Here is a 22,024-nt window from a genome sequence, read left to right as displayed (position 1 = left end):
ATGACTGTGTGCTGGAAATCGTGGCCCAACTCGTTCCACATCTGTTTGTTCCTGTGTGCAAGTGGAGGTCAGAATCTATTCTTTAAGTATTAATAATAAAGAAAGACGTCTGTGTAAACCTGCTGAAAGGAGTTCACCTCATTGATTTAATGAGGTGAAGAAAATAAGTAGCATTTGTCTGGGTCCTTCCAGTTTATGCATTTTCTTTCATACACACTGTTTATGGCAATTCAGTTTATATCTAGTCATTTACAGACTGCAAAGACACAATGAGGATTGGATTAAACTCTATCAACTGCAGCATAATGATTTGAAAGATTCTTGGTTATAGTCATTAACTCTTTTAAATCCCTCTGCTATATCAGGTCAGACTGGTTTATTGTGTTTTCTTATTATTAATAATCATATACCTGAAGCAAGCTGGGCTGTACAATTAGTCATTTTCAGTCCAGACACTGGCAACTTTTTTGTCAGCTTGCTCACACTCAAACACAACAATAGTAAGAAAAGAAAAGAGAAAAAAACCCAAGGAAACATTTACAAACTCAAGTGAGGTGAAGGATCGGTCCAGATTAATGTTGTGTTTGAGTTTCAGTCTTGTCAAAAGCCAACAACACAAAGCCAGTGCCCTTGGTAGTATTTACGAACCTTGAGCAAACTCAAACATGTCACAGACTCTTACATGTTTCCCTTGTGTATAAAGGCCCAATCAGAGCCCTGTATTAAATCAGTGACACTTTTTTTTTTTTTTTACTAAGACTACAATGTTAATTGGGCTGTACTAAAATTGCCAAAACGCCAACCTCTGTTAACTCATACGTTATTATCCTATTACAATTTTTTTTTTTTTTTTTTTACCAAATTGAAACCAAAATATCATGAGTAATTATTAAATATCTTTTTGAGTCATTGCTGTATTTCAACGTCTTTCCTCCTTATCACATACGTTTTATTCTTAGTTAGCCAGATATACCTATTGTTGATAGTATTTGCATGGTATTAATTTTAAAATGACCTACTTGTTATCAAATAATTCAACTGCAGGCATTTATAATGGTACATTTGGATTTTGTGTTATCATACCCGGACATCACAGACAAACGATATGTTCAAATTGCACTCATTATCTACTCACCCTCATGTCGACTAAGGGCTGGGAGAAGTTTCAGAGTCCTCCGTGTTCTCTGAGTTACAGGGGGTCTCGGACCAGGAAGAGCAAATTTGACGAACCAGGAAGAGGAGCTTCCGCTACAAAACAAGCTTGAAATATAGACTTATTTAATTTTTTTCGGAACAATTTCGCATTTCGGGGCTTCAATACAAGACGGACATTACATACGAGCAGCATGGAGGTATTTGGATGTTTTTTTGGTGTGTCTTTTTGTTACGAAGACAGTTGGTATCCATTTGCAACCGTTATATGGACATGCACTGCTACGCCGAGACCCCCTGTAACTCAGAGAAGCCACGGAGGACTCTGAAACTTCTCCCAGCCCTTAGTCCACATGAGGGTGAGTAGATAATGAGTGCAATTTGAATTTTGGGTGAACTATCCCTCTAAATAATGCAGGATAACAAAGAAGAAGGTCCAGTAGCACAGCCACTCAAAATAGACATGTGCTGTCTTAACAAGAACTAAATGTTGACTTCATATGTCTCATATCTCATTCCTTCCCTGTTTGTGTCTCTGTTTGTGCAGCAGTAGCTCAGCCGTTCCAACTGGAGCCAGAGAATTCAACCGTGCTGCAAGGAAGTGATGTGAATTTTACAGCCACTGTCCGGGGCGTCTGGCAGGTCATGACCTGGAAGATAGGAACCGATCTGGTTCTCACTTTCCTCTTTGACGATGGCCCCGTGACCTCATCCCCAGACCAGTACTCTGCCACACTCTTCTCCACTGGTGACAAGCACTCTGTGGTTTTCACCATCCATAACGTCAACCGCAGTCAGTCTGGGGAAGTCGAGTGCGCTGTACAGACGGGTTTTGGGACCAAGACAGCACAACTTTACGTGCAAGGTAAGGCAATAGACATGCATGATGTGGCTGATTTATATGTGTTTGAGAGACCAGCTGCAGCTTTAAAGCATGAAAAGATCCTCAAGCTCTCTATTCAGACTATGGTGTTGCTGTGAAGGTGTAGTGAGTGGGATGTCCTGTGGAGGGCAGTAATGTGCTTCTTTTATCTGTCTTCATTTCAGCAGGAACAATATAGGCTACAGTGAAAGATTCAATTTCATTTAACAGGAACAGTGCACATTAATTAACATGTCAGTTTTACCATCAATGTAATGTGTCAGAGTTAAGAGAGGGTTAATTTTCATCTCTTGTCCCTGGGGCAGGTTGATAAAAGTTAACATCATACAACAGTTAATATAATAAAATGCAGTACAATAGTCTGTATAAGTACCAGTGTTGGGAACGTTACTTTTAAAAAGTAATTAGTTATAGTTACTAATTACTTCTCCCAAAAAGTAACTGAGTTAGTAACTCCACTACTTCACTATAATAGTAACTAGTTACCAGGGAAAGTAACTATTGCATTACTTTTTCTTTCTTTTTTTTAAGTTTAAATATGTCGAAGAATTTGGATTTTTTTTCTCTCATTTTTAAATTGTATTTTATTGTTTTCATATATTTCACTGATCGCAATTATGGAATGCGAGTGTGTGTTTTATTGAAAGCGAGGCTGGTGTGCCTATGAAAATAGGTTACAGTGGGTTTTTTAAGTGCTGTGGCTACAAGCAAATCTCATATTGTCTCTGTACAAAGACAACAAAGACCTTTTTAAATGTGAAAACAGCGGAGACCTATTCAAGATTTGCGTTTAATAACAGGCGAAACATCGAAATTAATTTATTCATGGCCACATTAAGTGAAATTATTAACTTTACCGATTATCCATCTGATTATCTGTCCTGCTGCGAGCGCACAACAGGGTATCAGCGGATCCTTAAAAAGTCTTAAATTCATGTATCTAAAATTAAGGCCTTAAAAAGTATTAAATTTATTAGAAAATTCTAAGATGGTCTTAAATATATAATACACAGCATCATAAAATATGTATGTGTAGCACTTATAGGTAGAAGAGAATACCAAAATGTATGTGGACTAGTATGTAAAGGAGGTTCGGCTCAGGAGCTATGGAGAATTAACAACGCACACAACGACTGAGTTGCAAAGAGAGTGTATTGACAAAAAGATATATATACAGAAACGTTAAAGTGCAGTAATAATACTTGATACCCAAAATAAGTAACCAAAATAATTAACCAAAATAAAGGCCTTTGGAAAAGAAAACTATATACAAAGGTTCAATGTGACAAAGCATAAAGTGCTATCAAAAAATGGAGAATGTAGGCTACTCCACCCAGCTGTGACTTAGCTGAGGTTAATCAACTCTTCAACACACAATCATTCAGGTATACACAACATTTCCCCAATACCATAAGCAGACATGTACGCAGTGGTTAATGAAAACCTTAGACCACGATGCAAGTATAGTAGTATTGCAGAATTAATTACTGTTAACCCTTAAATAACTGGAACAGGCTAAAGCTAGTGCTACCACACCACCTGGGGATCAGCCAGGCTTGCGGCCTGTGTGTGTGTCTTAGCTGCTCAGTTGTCTTTACTCTTCTGGGTAGCTCGCCATCTGTGTTGTCTTCGTCTTTATCTTCCTCTTCATCATCATCATCATCATCATCATCATCATCATCAGGGTTAAAAAGCCTGACCTGTTAAGGAACAGGTATCATCATCATTCATTCATTCATTCAATTCCTCCTGGTTGCATGAGTTAGCATCCACAATAATCACATAGTTCCTCACCAGTGTTAAGCCCAACTCCAGCACACATCCTCTTCAGCAGCAGCAGCGGCACAGCATCACATCATCCGAACAGGCAGATAACTGTTAAATGACGGGGCATCATCAATTAGCATCAGAGCTTCAGAGTTAGCAATGCTAGTTAGCGTTAGCGGCGTCCCGCTAGCATTAGCATTAGCATCTTCATGAATGTGTTGCACTCACCAGCTTCTTCTTCAGTTGGAACATGACATAAGAGTTTGTCCGGCTTCCTCTTCAGTCACTGTCTTCCCACTGTTGCAGTGAAGCTCTGGCTTTCTGCTTCAGTCCTCTCGTGTCCGTATATCTCTCTGTAGTCGTGGATGTGTGAATAGCACCGTGCCGTGTGTAGTGGACAGCTGCCTGGCTGGCGTGTTATGTGAGCCAGGTGCGTTTTCTTCCGTCCCGGGGGAAAAGAGACGGCCCCTGAGTGACGTAGAGCGGCCTGATTGGCTCCGCTGGCTCAGCTGACCTGACCTGGTGGGCCAACCATGACTTGCCCGGAGTTAACTTGTCACTGGCGTTACATCCTCCCCTCTTGAAGGATTGCACGTCCCGCTGCATCCTCCCTGTGGCTGAGAAGTTACAGGAGCATCCAAGCCAGCCCACATCGGCACAGAGGACCTCACCACATCTGGACTGGGATCCACTAGAGAGCTGGTGACAGCATTGCTTAGGCCTTGAAACAATGACTGGATTACTGAAACAAGTGGATTTCCCAGGGTGGTGTATTGGAACCGCTCTGGTGGTTTCCTCTGTCTCGTGGGATATCTGACAGGTGGGTCAGGAGGCAACGGATTGCTTTCCGGCTGAGGTTCTTGAACATCACGTTGATTACTTTCAGTTAACACATCTGAGCTTACATCCTGGTCAACAGCATGCATATCAGATAAGTTTCTTTCAGCTGATACATCACGAACAGTGTTAGGCTCAGGTGAGTTGTCTTTGTTAGAACCAGGTTCCATATTAAGAGCATTGTCTTGTCCATGTAAAGCAGTATCAGGAGATAGATTGGAATTAGCGTGTGAGAATGAAACAGATTCAGATTCATTACCAGCTCCAGGATCAACCTCATCGGGGATGTCAGCTGAGGTCGCTACAGCTGGGACAACCACGTCCCTTGTATCACTCTCAGAGGGATGAACAGAGAGTGGCAAGGGAGAGGAAGTCACTACATGAGCTGGAGGATCTGCACACGTAGACTGCTGAACTGGATTCTTCTCGTACACTTTAATGAATGCAGATGGAGTGTTCTGCAGCTTTCGGGGAATAGGAATATCATAGTCAGAATCAGAATTAACATCCTCTTGTACCTGTGTGTCACTACTGGGACTTGACTGGCTACGGGTTTGTGGCCGTCGAGGCAGATTGACAGTGCCAGGAAGTTCAGGGTCACAGCTAGGCAAAAACCCACATGGAAGCAGCAGGTCTCTGTGTACTGTGCGTAAAGGTCCATCTCGGTGTTCAGGTTTTACAGTATACACTGGAAGTTCTCCTGCCCGTTTCACAACAACATATATGTCTGACTCCCACTTATCCGCCAACTTGTGCTTTCCTCGCAGCCGAACATTTCTGACAAGCACCCGGTCATCCACATTGAGTGTAGATTCAGTGATCCGTTTGTCAAAGCGTGCCTTGTTCCGGCCTGCACTCTTAGCAGAATTTCCACTGGCAAGTTTGTAACTCTCCTCCAGATGGCTCTTGAGATCTTTGACATATTGAGAATGTGAGGGCTGTGAAACATCAGAGGGAAGACCAAAAGCCAAATCTATTGGCAGACGAGGCTGTCGACCAAACATGAGCTCGTAGGGGCTAAAACCAGTAGTATCATTCTTGGTACAGTTATAAGCATGTACTAAAGGCTTAACAAAGTCCTTCCAATGACTTTTGTCTTTGTGACTTAAGGTTCCCAGCATCTGAAGCAGTGTTCGATTAAAACGTTCCACAGGATTTCCTCTTGGATGATATGGAGTGGTTCGGACTTTCCTTATGCCAGCGAGTTGACAGAGTTCCTTGATAGTTTTGGATTCAAAATCCGGCCCTTGGTCACTGTGAAGGCGTTCTGGGAAGCCATAATGGACGATGAAACTTTCCCATAATGCTTTGGCAACAGTGCGAGCCTTTTGATTGGGAGTCGGAATAGCCACAGCATACTTGGTGAAATGATCAGTTATTACCAATATGTCCTTTGTATTGCTGCGATCGGGTTCCAGAGACAAAAAATCCATACACACCAACTCTAATGGACGGCTGGTAAGTATGTTGACCAATGGAGCTGCTTTCTCGGGAGGGGTCTTTCGCCGAACACAGCGATTGCAGGTGTGGATTTTCTTTTCAACTGTAGCTGCCATTTTGGGCCAAAAAAATCGGGCTCGTACAAGATCAAGCACACGCTCCACTCCCATATGTCCCATGTCATCATGGAGACTTTGTAACACCAGGCCTCTCAGTTCTGCTGGTAACACCAATTGAAGAGTGGTACTTGAACCTTGTTGTCGTGATCTGTACAAAATGTCATTTTTCAGAACCAAGCGATTCCATTCCCGGAGCAACAGAGGAAGCTCAGGAAGTTCCGCTCGAACGGTAGGTGATGGACTCACTCCTGATTCCAATTGCTGAACCACTTCCCGAATACAGGGGTCCGCTCTTTGCTTTTCCTTTAACTCACTTTCTGTTAGATGAGGAATCACAGGGAACCCGCTCTCACCTCCCTCGAAGAGGGCACTTGGAATTGCTTCAGCATGACATGTAAGTGATTCAACCAAGGGTGAGTTGTGAGATCCACTTTCATCCACAGTCATAGTGTTACAAACAACATGCTTGTCACAAATGGCTTCAACTTCTGACTCAGACAGATGCTGTAAGGCAAACTGGCGGATTCGATCACTTTCTTTTTGGGAAGAATAGTCATTCAGCAGATCACCATGAGGACGTCGTGATAAAGCATCGGCATCTACATTCTGGCTGCCGGCTCGATACTGCAGCTTGAAAGTGAAAGTAGCAAGGTCAGATAGCCATCGATAGCTTATAGCATCCAGCTTGGCTGTAGTCAGAATGTAGGTGAGGGGGTTACTATCAGTGACCACTGTGAACTGAGCTCCATACAAGTAATCACTGAATTTATCCGTAACTGCCCATTTCAGAGCCAAAAACTCAAGCTTATGCGCTGGGTACTTTGATTCACTGCGGGTCAATCCTCGGCTCGCAAAAGCAATGGCTCGTAGCTTTCCTTCCTGCTCCTGGTACAATGCAGCACCCAATCCTGTGGTGCTAGCATCGGTGTGGAGGGTGTAAGGCAGTTTAGGATTAGCAAATCCGAGAACAGGGGCTGTAGAAAGAGTTTCAATGAGAGTTTCAAAGGCTTGCTGACAAGCGGGGGTCCATCGAGATCCAAAGGGCTCCTTTGGGTTGTGGTACTGAGGAGACTGACCAGTTTTCTTCCCTCGGTTGTGAAGGGGTGGATATCCTGCAGTGAGGTCATTCAGAGGCTTAACGAGCTGGGAGTAACCTTTAATAAACCTCCGATAATAACCAGAGAAACCAAGGAATGATCTCAATTCTTTGAGTGTTCTGGGTTGTGGCCAGGTCTTTAGTGCTTGGATTTTATCAGGATCCGTCTCAACACCATCAGCAGATACAATATGGCCAAGATATCTTACTGAAGTTTGGAAGAATTTACATTTTTCCACGGACAACTTGAGACCATATTCCTTCAGCCGCTGCAACACTTTAAGCAGGCGGGATTCATGTTCCTCCAGAGTGTCAGAAAAGATGATGATGTCATCTATGAACACTAGCACCTCTTTCAGATTGAAGTCTCCCATACACTTCTCCATTAAGCGTTGAAATGTGCTAGGGGCGTTGGTAATGCCTTGGGGCATCCGGTTAAACTCCCAGAAGCCTAAAGGGCAGACAAAAGCAGTTTTTTCTTTATCCGATTCTTCCATTTCAATTTGATAATAACCAGACTTAAGGTCCAATACAGAAAACCATTTGGAACCAGCCAGAGCACGAAAAGCTTCTTCCATGTTTGGAAGGGCGTATGCATCTTTGATGGTCTGTATGTTAAGCTTTCTGTAGTCAATGCACAGGCGGACAGAGTTATCTTTCTTTCGAATAACAACAATCGGTGAAGAGAAGGGGGATTCAGACTCTCGGATAATCCCGGCCTCTGCCAGCTCTTGCAGGTGTTTGCGCACTGCATCCACATCATGCGGATGGATGGGTCTCGCCCGCTGTTTAAAGGGAGTCTGGTCATTCAGTTTGATATGATGTTTTACTTTATCAGTGTTCCCAAAATCCAGATCATGCTGTGCAAAAACTTCAGGCATAGCGTTGAGGAGTTTGGTTATCCTTTCTTTCCATTCAGCTGATACAGGTGAGTCAGCGAAATCAAACTGAAAGCGTGGAGGTAGCGGGGATTCTGGGGGATTGGACAGGTTATTTTGAGCAGAATCAGTCTGGTTTTTAATGATGCTCTGTACAACGCTCAATTCAGCCAACACAGTCTTCGGTGGAAGAATAATGTCGCGCCCAGTTTCATTGTGCACCACCACTGGAAGGTGACTGGAATGCTTGGAAGACACAGTAATAAGACAACTTGTCACCAAAACACCACAAGGTAAGGAAAAGTCAGATGGGGGTTCCATGAGGGCCCATTTCTCTGCATGGGGACCTCTATTGTTCATAACACCCTGTAATACCACAGTACTAAAGGCTGGAATCACTTCAGGGCTGTGTCCATGGAGCTTTATCAGCCCCAAGTTTCCATCATGAGAATGCTGGTGCCTCAATGCCATGATCTTCAACACAGCCCGATAACCATAATGTACAGGGATAAAACTGGGGTTGCACTGGCAATACTCAGCATAAAGGAGATCAAGCGTGTTGGTGCCAATTAACACTTGGTCACCGGTGGTTCCACCGTGACTGGGGACCACTAAGGCAAGAGTGGGGACATCAAGCTCCGCCCCAACAAACTCCTTCGGGAATGTCACACACAGCTCTACACACCCTAGATAAGGTACCTCTTGTCCATTGGCTCCTTCTATTTCTAGTAGGGTGGTTAAAGGCTTAATTGGTTGATCTGACAAAAATTGTGCATGATATGACAAAGGAATGGTTGTGACTTGAGACCCTGTGTCCAGTAGACAGGTTGTTGGGTTACCGGAGATCTTAACCTGCACCGTACTCTTCGTTCCCACCAGTCTTTTTAAGGGTGCTGACAGGTGATTATTTGCTTTGGCTTGTTTCAACTGTACCCGCTTTGCAGTGGGACTCGGTTCCTCTTCACCAGCTCCTGAGTGTCCCTCCACAGGAGCTGATTCTAGTTTAAATCGTCAGAAGATGGAGGAGGTTTAAATTGGCGACGCTTCTCTTGCAGCTGTGTTTTTTTGAATGCAACCAAAGAAGGGTTGGATGGTTGATCACAGTGAGATGAAATGTGGCCATCTTCTCCACAGTTAAAGCAATATCCAGGGCGAAGCTGAAAATTTGGCTTGCTGCTTGCTTTAAACTGCTTTCCGGAGTATCCTGGGCTCTTTCGAAAAGTGGCTGGATCAGTGGACCTGGCATGGCTCAATGGTGTATTTCTAGAGCCTGTACCAAAAGAAGAGGTCAAAGTTGAAAGTTGATTCTGTATCTGCGTCACCATCTTCTTAAGCTGCTCAATTTCAGAGGACTGCTCAACCACTGCACAGGAGCAAGCACTGTGCACATGGGAGGCCGCATGTGACTTTGAAGCAAGAGATGTTGGTCTTACTGAACCCAAGTGATGTTTCATACGGGAAGCTTTAGCCACTTGCTTATCCTCTTCAACACGGAGCAACAAAAGCAACTCTGCAAAGGATGGAGGATTGTCCTTCTTTTGCTCCAACTGGAGATCACTGATCAAAGCGTTATCCCAACAGCCTCGACAAAATTGTTTCAAGAGATGGCGATTCAAGTCAGTGAAGGAAACACCACCTCGTTTCATAGCTGTATTTAACACCACTTGAAGGCGGTGCAGATACTCAGAAGGCTTTTCTCCATTATTTTGCAATGTGCTCAGAAACTTGGCAAAACACTCATCTCCATCAGCCACTGTGCCATAAGCTGAGTTCAAAAGTTCAAGATATGCATTTGGTAGCGCTCGGGGCCCTAAATGCTTCACAATGTCGGCAGCAGGGGGCAGCAAACTATCAAAAATCTTGCGAGAGCGATCCAAATCAGACACAGAGGGATCAGTGAGAAACAAATCTACATTGGTTTGCCAAGTCTCATAATCAGCTTCATTACTGGGCCGTAGAGATTTTCCAGAAAAAGCCCGGAGTCGAGAAGAACCATGAAGATGGGACACAACACTGTCGGTCTTGACAATGTGTTCTACTACCACTTTCTGAATTTCAGGGGGATTTATCACTTCCTCATTTGACAGGAGGGGCTGACGCTTAATAGTGGCAGGAGGGGCAAGGTAAGAAGCAAAAGCACTGGTCAGGCTGGGCGATGATTTTCCAATTGGGGTCGAAGCGGGAGATGCTTTAACGGGGCCTTTATTCACTGTCTCTGTTGTAGTAAAGGGCACTTGATCATCGTGTGGGTCAGATTTCACTTCAGGCTCTTTTTCTGAGGTCAGGGAAGAAGAGAATTTGACTAGCTCCTCTTGTAATAACACTTCAAATGGCTTTGCACTTAGCTTAGCGATGGCCTGCAGCTCCTCCAGGTAGGTCTTGGTGGCACTGCTGCATGCGAGGGGACTGTATATGCTGGCCAATGAGCATATTTTATAAGTGACCTCAGGTGTGGTAGGACTTGTATAGTTTAACGGTAGCAAAGGTGCAAGAGACTGCATTGCAGTTCCATGTGTAAACTCAACAATACCATGTCTTGGAAATTCAGCAGTATCAATACCAAAAACACGACTTATCGAACCAAATTGCTCAAGGTAAGTTTCAATTTCTTTGTCTCTGTCAGTGTTAGTTAAACCAACTATTACTACCGAATCTGGGATTTTTATTGACTGTTCCAACACGATTTCCATGATTTAAGTTGTTGATTTATACCCCCCAAAAAAATGTGTGTTCATCAATTCTCAACACAGCTCCTGGCTAGCTCGCCAAAATTATGTAGCACTTAAGATACACTCAGATTAGATTTATAGGTAGAAGAGAATACCAAAATGTATGTGGACTAGTATGTAAAGGAGGTTCGGCTCAGGAGCTATGGAGAATTAACAACGCACACAACGACTGAGTTGCAAAGAGAGTGTATTGACAAAAAGATATATATACAGAAACGTTAAAGTGCAGTAATAATACTTGATACCCAAAATAAGTAACCAAAATAATTAACCAAAATAAAGGCCTTTGGAAAAGAAAACTATATACAAAGGTTCAATGTGACAAAGCATAAAGTGCTATCAAAAAATGGAGAATGTAGGCTACTCCACCCAGCTGTGACTTAGCTGAGGTTAATCAACTCTTCAACACACAATCATTCAGGTATACACAACATTTCCCCAATACCATAAGCAGACATGTACGCAGTGGTTAATGAAAACCTTAGACCACGATGCAAGTATAGTAGTATTGCAGAATTAATTACTGTTAACCCTTAAATAACTGGAACAGGCTAAAGCTAGTGCTACCACACCACCTGGGGATCAGCCAGGCTTGCGGCCTGTGTGTGTGTCTTAGCTGCTCAGTTGTCTTTACTCTTCTGGGTAGCTCGCCATCTGTGTTGTCTTCGTCTTTATCTTCCTCTTCATCATCATCATCATCATCATCATCATCATCATCAGGGTTAAAAAGCCTGACCTGTTAAGGAACAGGTATCATCATCATTCATTCATTCATTCAATTCCTCCTGGTTGCATGAGTTAGCATCCACAATAATCACATAGTTCCTCACCAGTGTTAAGCCCAACTCCAGCACACATCCTCTTCAGCAGCAGCAGCGGCACAGCATCACATCATCCGAACAGGCAGATAACTGTTAAATGACGGGGCATCATCAATTAGCATCAGAGCTTCAGAGTTAGCAATGCTAGTTAGCGTTAGCGGCGTCCCGCTAGCATTAGCATTAGCATCTTCATGAATGTGTTGCACTCACCAGCTTCTTCTTCAGTTGGAACATGACATAAGAGTTTGTCCGGCTTCCTCTTCAGTCACTGTCTTCCCACTGTTGCAGTGAAGCTCTGGCTTTCTGCTTCAGTCCTCTCGTGTCCGTATATCTCTCTGTAGTCGTGGATGTGTGAATAGCACCGTGCCGTGTGTAGTGGACAGCTGCCTGGCTGGCGTGTTATGTGAGCCAGGTGCGTTTTCTTCCGTCCCGGGGGAAAAGAGACGGCCCCTGAGTGACGTAGAGCGGCCTGATTGGCTCCGCTGGCTCAGCTGACCTGACCTGGTGGGCCAACCATGACTTGCCCGGAGTTAACTTGTCACTGGCGTTACATATGCACTTAAACTTTTATATGAAATAACAGGGTATGCGCGCGGGGTCTTAAAAAGTCTAAAATGTGAAAATCTAAATTTTAGGTCTTAAAATGTCTTAAATTTGTTGAATTATTGTGTTCAAGTCTTAAATAATTTTAGACAGGTCTTACATCAGCATTTCACTCGCATTTGCCCCTAAAAAAAACAAACATGTGTGAACCGGAAAAATCACAAAAAGAAAGAGCACACGATTGGTCAAAAACTACAAATCCCACAATTATCTGGCCTCAACAATAACAGTAGTTAGTGTAAGTAAGGGAGAGTGGAGCTGTAGGTGAAAAGAGGAAACAACGCCACGTCTGGTCCTGTTCTATGTTGTTCGTTCACACCGTCACCGTTTATTCGTTACGTCCGCGGTGTAAAAGGCCGTGACGCAAAGACGCGATTAGGCGCGAGACGCGGTAGACGCGACTTTTTTTTTTTGCGACGCAATACACCCGATTCTTTTATGGCGACGGGACCTTCGCGTCTTCGTCCTTTTCATCGTGTTTGGTGGGAAGACCCACAGGGGCTTCCCACACAAACACGAGGAACGCTTTTTTTTCGCGCGAGCTTTTACACGCAACCAAACGCGAGATACGCGAGAAATGCGATTTATCGCTCGTTTTGACTTTGTGTAAATTCGCGTCTTCACGAGCCCGCCCATTTTCACTACAACAACAACAACATTTCTGCTCTCACCAACCATGGTTGAGGTCACAACGCTGCTGTAGCTGCTCTGGAAGAGTTCCAGCTGATGAGCTACAGAGACTTTAGAGTCAAGAGGAGCAGTGCGTCGCTGTGTCGGACTGTTTGGATTTAATGAAGAAGCTGCACAGAGTCAGGTGAGCAGAAGCTCAGGACAAACACTTCGCTCCGGGACATAATGTAGCTACACCTCACATGTTCTTGTCTTTTACCTCAGGGAGATTAAAGTAGTGTCTGTTTCCACTTTCCCTCCGATCTCGGCAGCTTCCCTCTGCTGGTTTGTGTGTGTGAGGCTAAACTGCGTGCGTGTGTGGTTTGTGTACAAACTGAACACTGCCTCTGATTGGCTTAGCATGAAACCTTACTCTGCCTCAACCAATCATCATCACTTATGCGGTTGTCTCGTCCCTCCCTCCTCCCCCCTCCCCTCACCAAAGGAGAGGAGGAGAAAAAAAACAACAGTTTAGCAGCTTCTGTGTCTGAGATGAGCCAAGTCGGAGGACAACGGCTTCACTGAGTAGTTTGTAACGCGCCTCATTTAATTGTCGGTAACGGTAACGGCGTTGTAACGGTGGATATAGTAAATAGTTAGATTACTCTCTGTGCTCTGCAGGTGGAAGAATTCAAGTTACAAATTGACAAATGAAAAACAAATGAAAAGAAAAGACTAAAGGAGTTTTAAAAATAAAATAAAATGCTGAAAATGACCTGTAAAGGCCTTTGTAGAAGAACAGTGGGAAAAACTCTGTTTATTCCAGTTAACTTGCAGTCATGTTTATCCATGTTTAAAAACTAAAATCGGAAACACTTTATGAGGGCTTATTTGGGAAAAGGTGCAGGGAAAAACTTCCATCGTTCCACGAGGTCAGAGCATGTGAGATTAATGGCTTTTAGTTCAGGGAGAGAATAGAGAATTACTTACAGTATGTGATTTGGGAAGTGAATTTATAAGGGAGTGAGGACCTTCTAATGCAGCATTCACAGCCTGTATAAAGTTGAATATTAATAATTAATAATATTAATAATCCAATAAAAACAACTTTGAAGGACATTATGAATTCAAAGGCAGCCAAAGATATATCATATATCATAGTTTCCAGTATAATATGGATCATCTGTGATAAATCTAGGACCATAAGTGTGTTGTTGTGGCTAACAACTTGTCGTAGTGTCATGAATATGTAGTATATGACTGCAGGGATGCTTACTGTTTTACTGTTTCACAAACACTGTCTTATAAATGTTGTAGCAGTGGGACATGTTTTGACATCAGACGCTCAGAAATGGAGATGCAGGGCCTGAGAGAAAATCTCTGACAGAAATGTTTTGATTAGAGCGACTCCCCCTGAAAGAAAACCGAGAAACATTTTGTTGTCACCACCAGAAGCAACACTTCCTCATGTCAGCTCTGCTCTGACCTCCATTCACAGCTTTGGCCTCGATCTCTGGATTAGACTTCAGACAGAGGGAGAAGAGTGTGCACAGTCCCTTTCCTCAACCCAGACTACACACTCACACGAATCATTGCCTGCTTCCCAACACAAACAACAGCTAAACCTGACAGTAGTCTGAGGATAATCTCACTGTGAAACATCTGGGCTTCAACTGAGAATGGATATCTATTGATTGTGAAGATGCAGGAGCTCATGCTGCTGATTAGGGCCTGCACGATTACAAACATATTCTAATCACATGTAGCAAAGCCTAAAGCTAAAGATATTAAAGGGATAGTGATATCGAGATGGAGTTGTTTTCGAGGTAAATTCATGCAAAACCGCTGACGCGCGTTCCCGTCGGGGGCAGTTTTTCAGCAAGCAGTCTCTGCATTTCCCTCTAAAACAACTCTGTCTCGTAACGTTGTGTTATTATCTCATAGCGTGGTGAATGAGCAGGTCACAACTTGTCCACCAGAGCGTTGTGGAGTTGTTGGATTGTGTATTTGATGAGTTTGATGAGGGAAACCAAGAAATCCCATGAGCCTCCGTAGCGTAGCTCTGAGCAGATCACGGCTCTGCTCCGCCGTTCTAAAAATAGCTTATTCACCAGCTGTGTGGCTATTGACTGACTAGAAGCATCCAATCACAGTCATGCAGGTGTAAGTGGTGATCTTCACGACCTCCTTTCCCACACTGATACCTTCATGCATCTCTGTGTAACTACAGCGCCTACACCTACTTCTGTTGTACTGTTAAGTACCATTTTGGGGATTTGTTCTCTAAGGACGACTTTTTAAAAAATGTTTCTCAGGGGGTGTTATTTGCCGAACGTAACCGTTCTACCATTTGCTATAAAAAGTCCATTCCTTGACATAAATGTCTGTGGCTGAACAAATCCCATGAAAAGACCAAAGGAACTCCAAACATGATCTGCTTCCACTCTGACACCATTGCAAAAAAGCAAAAAACACAACAGAGCCAGTGGAGGTATAATATGTAACCTGCATTAAAATGTCTATATTATATACAGTATACTGTAAGAGTAAGAAATATTACTTTAGATAATGCTAGAAGTCTATTTCAGTCATTTCACCCGTCATATCCCCAACATGACGGTTGTCAACAACCACCTTCAGTCAAAACTGATTCTATATCCAGTCTTAGCCAACTTTCACGTTACACCTTTAAGATCTTGACCATTTTAATAATGGATTTTATATTTTATAAAGGATTGTATTCATCAGATATCTGGATCTTGAGTTATCAGAGAAATAAAATGTCGTATTCCTGTCTCCATTTTTCCTGTCTTGCTAAATCAGAGAGCGGTACAGTCAGCATCGTGGGAGGGAATCTGACCGTGGACCAGGACCAGGAGGTGGAGCTCCGGTGTGTAACGACTGCTTGGTTCCCAGCACCTGAGGTGAGCTGGAGGAGAAATGGTGAAGCTGTAAACAGCAGCCTGTACAACACCACCAGCGTGGAGGATGGAGATTACATCAACTCCACCAGTGTCCTCAAGTTCCAGGCCGTCAGCAGCACCACAGTGGAGTGTGAGGCCACGATAACGGAACTTCAAACCCCTCAGTCCAGCTCTGTCTTCGTGGTGGTTGGTAAGAAAGACTTTAATAACTTTTTTTTATCTCAGTCTTACTGTCACACTACTGATTTCAAGCCAAAGGGAATGAACAGGGCTACTTGTTAATTACATTATTCCTCTTTTAAAGGGATAGTTCACCCAAAATTGAAATTTCACTCATTATCTACTCACCCTCATGTGGACTAAGGGCTGGGAGAAGTTTCAGAGTCCTCCGTGGCTTCTCTGAGTTACAGGGGGTCTCGGTGTAGCAGTGCATGTCCATATAACGGTTGCAAATGGATACCAACTGTATTCGTAACAAAAAGACAAGACAAGAAAAAAATTAAATAAGTCTATATTTCAAGCGAACCAGGGTCCGTCCTCTTCCGGGAAGAGGAGCTTCGAGAAGCTTCTACTACAAACAAGCTTGAAATATAGACTTATTTAATTTTTTTCGAGACAATTTCGCATTTCGGGGCTTCAATACAAGACGGACATTACATACGAGCAGCATGGAGGTATTTGGATGTTTTTTGGTGTGTCTTTTTGTTACGAAGACAGTTGGTATCCATTTGCAACCGTTATATGGACATGCACTGCTACGCCGAGACCCCCTGTAACTCAGAGAAGCCACGGAGGAAACTTTTCCCAGCCCTTAGTCCACATGAGGGTGAGTAGATAATGAGTTTATTTAAGACATTTCAATTTTGGGTGAACTATCCCTTTAAGCTAGAGCTTACTTGTCTCAAGTGGCCATATCAACCAACACCCAACAAACCTGAACAGGGTTGAACAAAGAGGAGGATTATTAGACAAACTCATCTAGAAAGAGACACACTGAGAGACATTCCTGTAAATGTGTGTGTCTTCCATGTTTAACCCATCACTACTGTCCATATGGTGGCTATAACTAACAAAAAAATAAATAAAATTATTACATATGGCCAGGGTAACTGGAGAATAATCTGATGAAGTTAGGTTTTTATTGAATGAAAAACCCATTCAACATACAGTATAGCATAAATCAATGACATTAACAGCAATAAGTCTGAGTGTAAGGTTTCAACCAGGACATGCACACAGATAGCATGGATCATACATTAACACTTGAACAGGAAGTGAGGGGAAGACGAGATGAGTTTAATGGTTACCAGAGACAAGTTTCGTGTTTTATCTGGATGGGAGACATGTAGTATGTTAATGTGAATATAAATATTCTCATTGACATCTTCCGTTCATGCAGTAACGATTATGTTATGATCTGTCTTCCAGCAATCACAGCTTTTTTCTTGTAGCCTATGCAGTGCATTTTAATGTAAATATTGTGCTTCTCTGTTCTCTTTGGTGTATTCAATAGCTTAATTTCACTGTTTACTTTGATAATAATAAACTTTTAGGATATTAAATCTGTTTTGTTCGTTTTTTTCCACTCGGCAACAGTTCCGAAACCTACCGACTGGACTGTGCTGATCGCCGTGGTCGTGTCTTTTGGAAGTCTTGCTTTGCTGGTTTTACTCATCATTGGAATCATCTTCTGCTGCAAACGCAGGAAAGAAAAACGTAAGGCCCCTCACTCTGGCAGTAGCCGCCTGTGTCTGCTGGGTAGAAAGAGCTGGAAAATATTAACGAGAAGGGAACTGCATTCAAACAGATCCTCTTCAATAGATGACAAGAAGCAGCATTTCTCAAACACAATAAATCTTTGCAAACCGAGAGATGGAAAGAGATGGGAAACAGACTTTGAAAGCAGACTCAGTCACAGTGGCTGTTCAGTAATTACCGGTATTACACTAATCGCTTCTAAAGATGATTCATAACTTATCCTGACATTAGTTATTAGTACTAAAATCAAATCAGTCACTAATAGCTCACAGCAAACTGTTATGAATGTCTTGTTTATATTATATAACTACCTCTATAATTTATTTGATAATTTATTTTTGATTTATTATTTCCCAACCCCCACAGAACTAAACTACGAAGATGAAATGAGGTGAGAAGCCACAGAAATGACAAATATTTTTTTTCAATACTCCTGCAATCTTACATTTCAGCTTTTCCACTTATAGTAACTTCTTGTCTTGTCTTCATGTTTGTGTGCAACAGGAGAGTGAGGACACAGAGCCAGTTAAGCGGTGTACGTCCAGGACAGAGACAGGGTCAAGTGAACACAGGATACGAGCCAGATGGTCAAACAAGTAAGATCGATAAGTGCAACACAAGTTTGTTCCATGAAGATCTTTGACAGATTGTCACTCTATCATCACACGCTGCTGTTCCATACTGAGCCATTATCAGCTTGTGACACAGTGTCACACATACGTATGTCTTCTCTCCACAGGTGTTGCTCCTAGTGAACTCACTGACAGCGGCTTTGACCAGGTAAATACCTCTCCAACGATTACAAGTTAGGCTTACAGTATGGTTCTGGTGTGTTATACAAAACCACAAGCAGGAGAAAATGTTTGCATGCTGAGTTATACAGACAACCTTTATGTCATTAGAACAAGAATAAGGAAAAAGCTGCTCCGAAGATTTGGTTGAGACAAAAAACAAAGATCTGTTCCAACTTAAATTATTTAGTTATTATTTACCTTTCCTCTTAGATACAGTGAAACCAGTTGTACCAGTAGTACACCACTTTATAGTTAGACGAAGATCAATGAGAGGTTTATACTTAGGTTATTAGTTCAGGTATTAAAGCTGCAGTTGGTAACATTTTTTAGTCATATTTGTTGGAACTGTCACTATATTCTGATACTATAGTACATGAAATGGGTAATTTAGGACAAAATCCAACTGCTCTGGCTCCACCCAAAGCTTGTAATCTTATTTGCCAAAATCCACCGCTCCCAGCGCTGTTTGACCAGTCAGGTAGAGGGGGCGGGAGTAGCAGCCAATCACAGCTCGTACACGGCACGCGCTGCAGACACACCCATTATTGTCCAAAATTTATCATCACGTATTATTAATTGCAATAAGGCTTTACTAAACATAAACAGTGACAAGTCATTAGTAAAATAACTGCGTACTTTAAACATTAACTTGATTTTGCTGGAAAGTAACCCTCCATCAATTTATGAAAACTGTGTTATAACTTGTTTATAATTGTTTATTTGTGACTTGAAGTGTTAACAACTGAACAGAAAACCTGATTACTGATCGTTTAGAAATCCTTGATAAGCGTAGACTGAAGTTAAGTGGGACAGTAGTACCATATATTTTTTGAGATATATTTAAAGCAGAGGATTTTGGAATTACAAATAAATGAATGAATGAATGAATGGATGAAGAAAAAGATAAAATTCAATCCACTTAATTCAGTTACTACACTGGAATGATTTTGGACCTTCTCTCTTGAGTTTAATTAGGATCTAACAGCAGGAAGAGTCAAGAGCTTTGCAGCTATCGCTCTGTGAGACTGTATTCAGACACAGCTGTGAGCTCTGAGCTAATTGCTCAAGTCAACATGCTAATGTGCTAACATGCAGATGTTCGCTGAGTGTAATGTGCAGGTGTAGTGTGTTTGTGCTCATCAGTGAGCTGTGAACACAAATGATGTCATTAATACAGCAGGTGTTTGTCACACACATCAGTGTTGGATGGCTGAACATAATGACCTGATGATGGCGCTAGAAGAAAAGTCTTTTCAGGTTGACTACAGTGTAGTATTGTCTGCCCTTTTACTTAGACACAGTTGCAGTACAGTGTGTCAAAATGGTCTTGTTCCTCCAAGCTCTTGCTGCATGTTTCTATGTGTCTTTACAGAAGTGGTGATGATTTATATCATATGGATTTATTTGCATTACTCCTGAAAATGAAATTAAAAAATAACCAGCCATATGAATTTCTCATATTTAACTCAGCACATAGCTACTAATCACCAAATGTGACATTTATCAGGCTTGGGTAGCCTATATATGGCGAATTCATTTAGCTAATGAATTTAAGTAATGAGAGTTACAGTATGGTAATTCTAAGCTGTTTGCCTTTTCAGTCCAGCGATGTGTGTTTATGTCTTATATAAACTTTGTTTTGAACAAGGGAGCGTACTGCACTGTTTTAAGGTTAACACACCACATACATTATTAATGTGCCTGCTTTGCTTTTGATTTTTAGATGCCTGATGTTGTGAACAGTGTCGAGGCAGAAAATGGCTACAATAGCGCCCACAACACGCTGGACAACTTTGGCTTCAAGAAACACAGACATGTCACCATCGTGTAAAGACTGACAGACCAGAACAAACTTGCAGAGCGACCAAAAGCCTTCATCGTGCTCTGTATAGATTGGATAGAGGTGATGCACTGGAGTAATATGTTGAAGCTGGGGGCAGAGGAGACACTGTCGACACTGACCACCAAGTTGCATCAGCATAACTTTAACATTTCCAGACAATTCTGAAAACATATTTATATTGCAGAGGCATTTGCAATATGAGTAACAAGACTGGCCAAATGAGCACAATGAACAAATGAATGACAAGCAACTGGAGCAGCATGAACTCATTTGTTTGTCAACTAAGAAAGGCTATATTTATCAGTTCTTTATAGGCTACTAAACCACTCGGAGCATTTTTATTGAGTTATGTAATCTGAATTAAATTATTCTATAGCATTTCAGACCTGCTTTGTTCTAAATGTCTAAAAATGGTACAGGCTACATTTAGCAGTTAATTCACTACAGAGCATGTATTTTATGGATGATGCATTTTCTATAGAGATGGATGGATGGATGGATGGATGGATGGTTGGAGCACATTTTACTGTGAGGAGCATAATGGATTTCTATTGTAGCCAATCCTCTGCCCCCTTCCATTTCAGGTAAGACCTTTACAACCTGACTGAGACATGCTAGATATCATATGTTCCTATTGTGTCCAGTGTGTAGAGCTCTTCACATGTAGCTTCATACCAGGGACTCTGCAGATTTGGGAGGTAATTCTTCAATCACTGTGTGCAGTTAAATATCTCTCTGCAACTCTGCAGCTAGACGAATGATGGGAGTGATGCACAGACAGGAGTGATGCTGTGTCAGCGTGAAATGGAGGGATCTTTGTCCTGTGTCTGACAGGGAAGTGAGTCTGTACCCTCACAACGTGCTGTAAGAACCCTTCAAGTCTGGGAAATCTAGCACTAAATCTGATTACCTCCTCTGTTTATGTTTCCATATTGGAAATCACATTAGCGCCAGTGATGTTCTCCATTTAGCTTCTTTTACATGGGATAAATGGCTGCAAATATGAAAGAAGATCCTCTCTGTCTCACATTTTATTTTCTCACTGTGAGTCCACACTATTCGCTGCTACTTCGTGCTTGGGTTTTTCTGTGTAACTTATGTTGTGCTGCAGTTTACAGCTTTGTAATTTGATTGTGTTTTGATCAAAGAACCAGTGTTCTCGTGGCTCTGCTAAATATAGATAATTACTTAAGCGGCGGGCTGACGGTGGCTGAAAGAGTTAATGAATAGAACCAATAAAATTAATGAATAGAGCTGTGGAAATTACTATTGATAAGCCATATATAGTTTGGCTTGTTAAGTGCATACTGGCTTTTAGGGCCCTTCCCTAAGCAGTTTTACCATTACATAAGGAATGTCTAGTGAATTAATCTCCCAAAGCAGACTTCAATCATCAAATTGGCTCTGTGCAGGGAGCTAGGATGGCACACATGCCTCCTGCTGGCATAAGCCACAGGCTGGCAGGAGATAATGGAAAATAAAGTGCTGTATGTTGACCAGACACATTTAATTTGTGAAGTACAGGCTGCTACTGATGATTTTCCGTCAGTAAAAGCAACAACACCTTCAAAATCAGAGACCCGCCAGCCTTCAGCGATATCTGTCAGTAAGACTTCTTATTTTAATCCTTCATATGTTTTATTTTATAGTCCTCTGTCATAAATCTCATGATGCCGCAGTGATTTCTAGGAAACGTCAATGTGCAACACAATTCAAGGTTGAGGCAAGAATTTATCTCTGCGAACAAATTTGCAGTGCAGCACTGACAACA

The 22,024-nt window shown here is 42.3% G+C and overlaps 1 protein-coding gene across 1 annotated transcript; it reads left to right on the top strand.

Moving 5' to 3' along the window:
- Positions 1-20,241, top strand: igsf5a (immunoglobulin superfamily, member 5a; the record flags this gene model as incomplete). The annotated part of the gene is made up of 8 exons (XM_083986896.1): positions 1-67; positions 1,700-2,017; positions 15,758-16,048; positions 17,455-17,574; positions 17,983-18,007; positions 18,121-18,212; positions 18,356-18,396; positions 20,134-20,241. The coding sequence occupies 8 exons, from the start codon at positions 1-3 to the stop codon at positions 20,239-20,241; spliced, it is 1,062 nt and encodes a 353-aa protein (XP_083843022.1).
- Positions 20,242-22,024: the final 1,783 nt, after the last annotated feature.

This window comes from Trachurus trachurus (genome assembly GCF_905171665.1).
Source record: "Trachurus trachurus genome assembly, chromosome: 14".
In the NCBI taxonomy this organism is placed as follows: domain Eukaryota; kingdom Metazoa; phylum Chordata; class Actinopteri; order Carangiformes; family Carangidae; genus Trachurus; species Trachurus trachurus.
The sequence above is the reverse complement of the archived record's forward strand: the minus strand, read 5'-3'. Positions and strand labels throughout refer to the sequence as shown.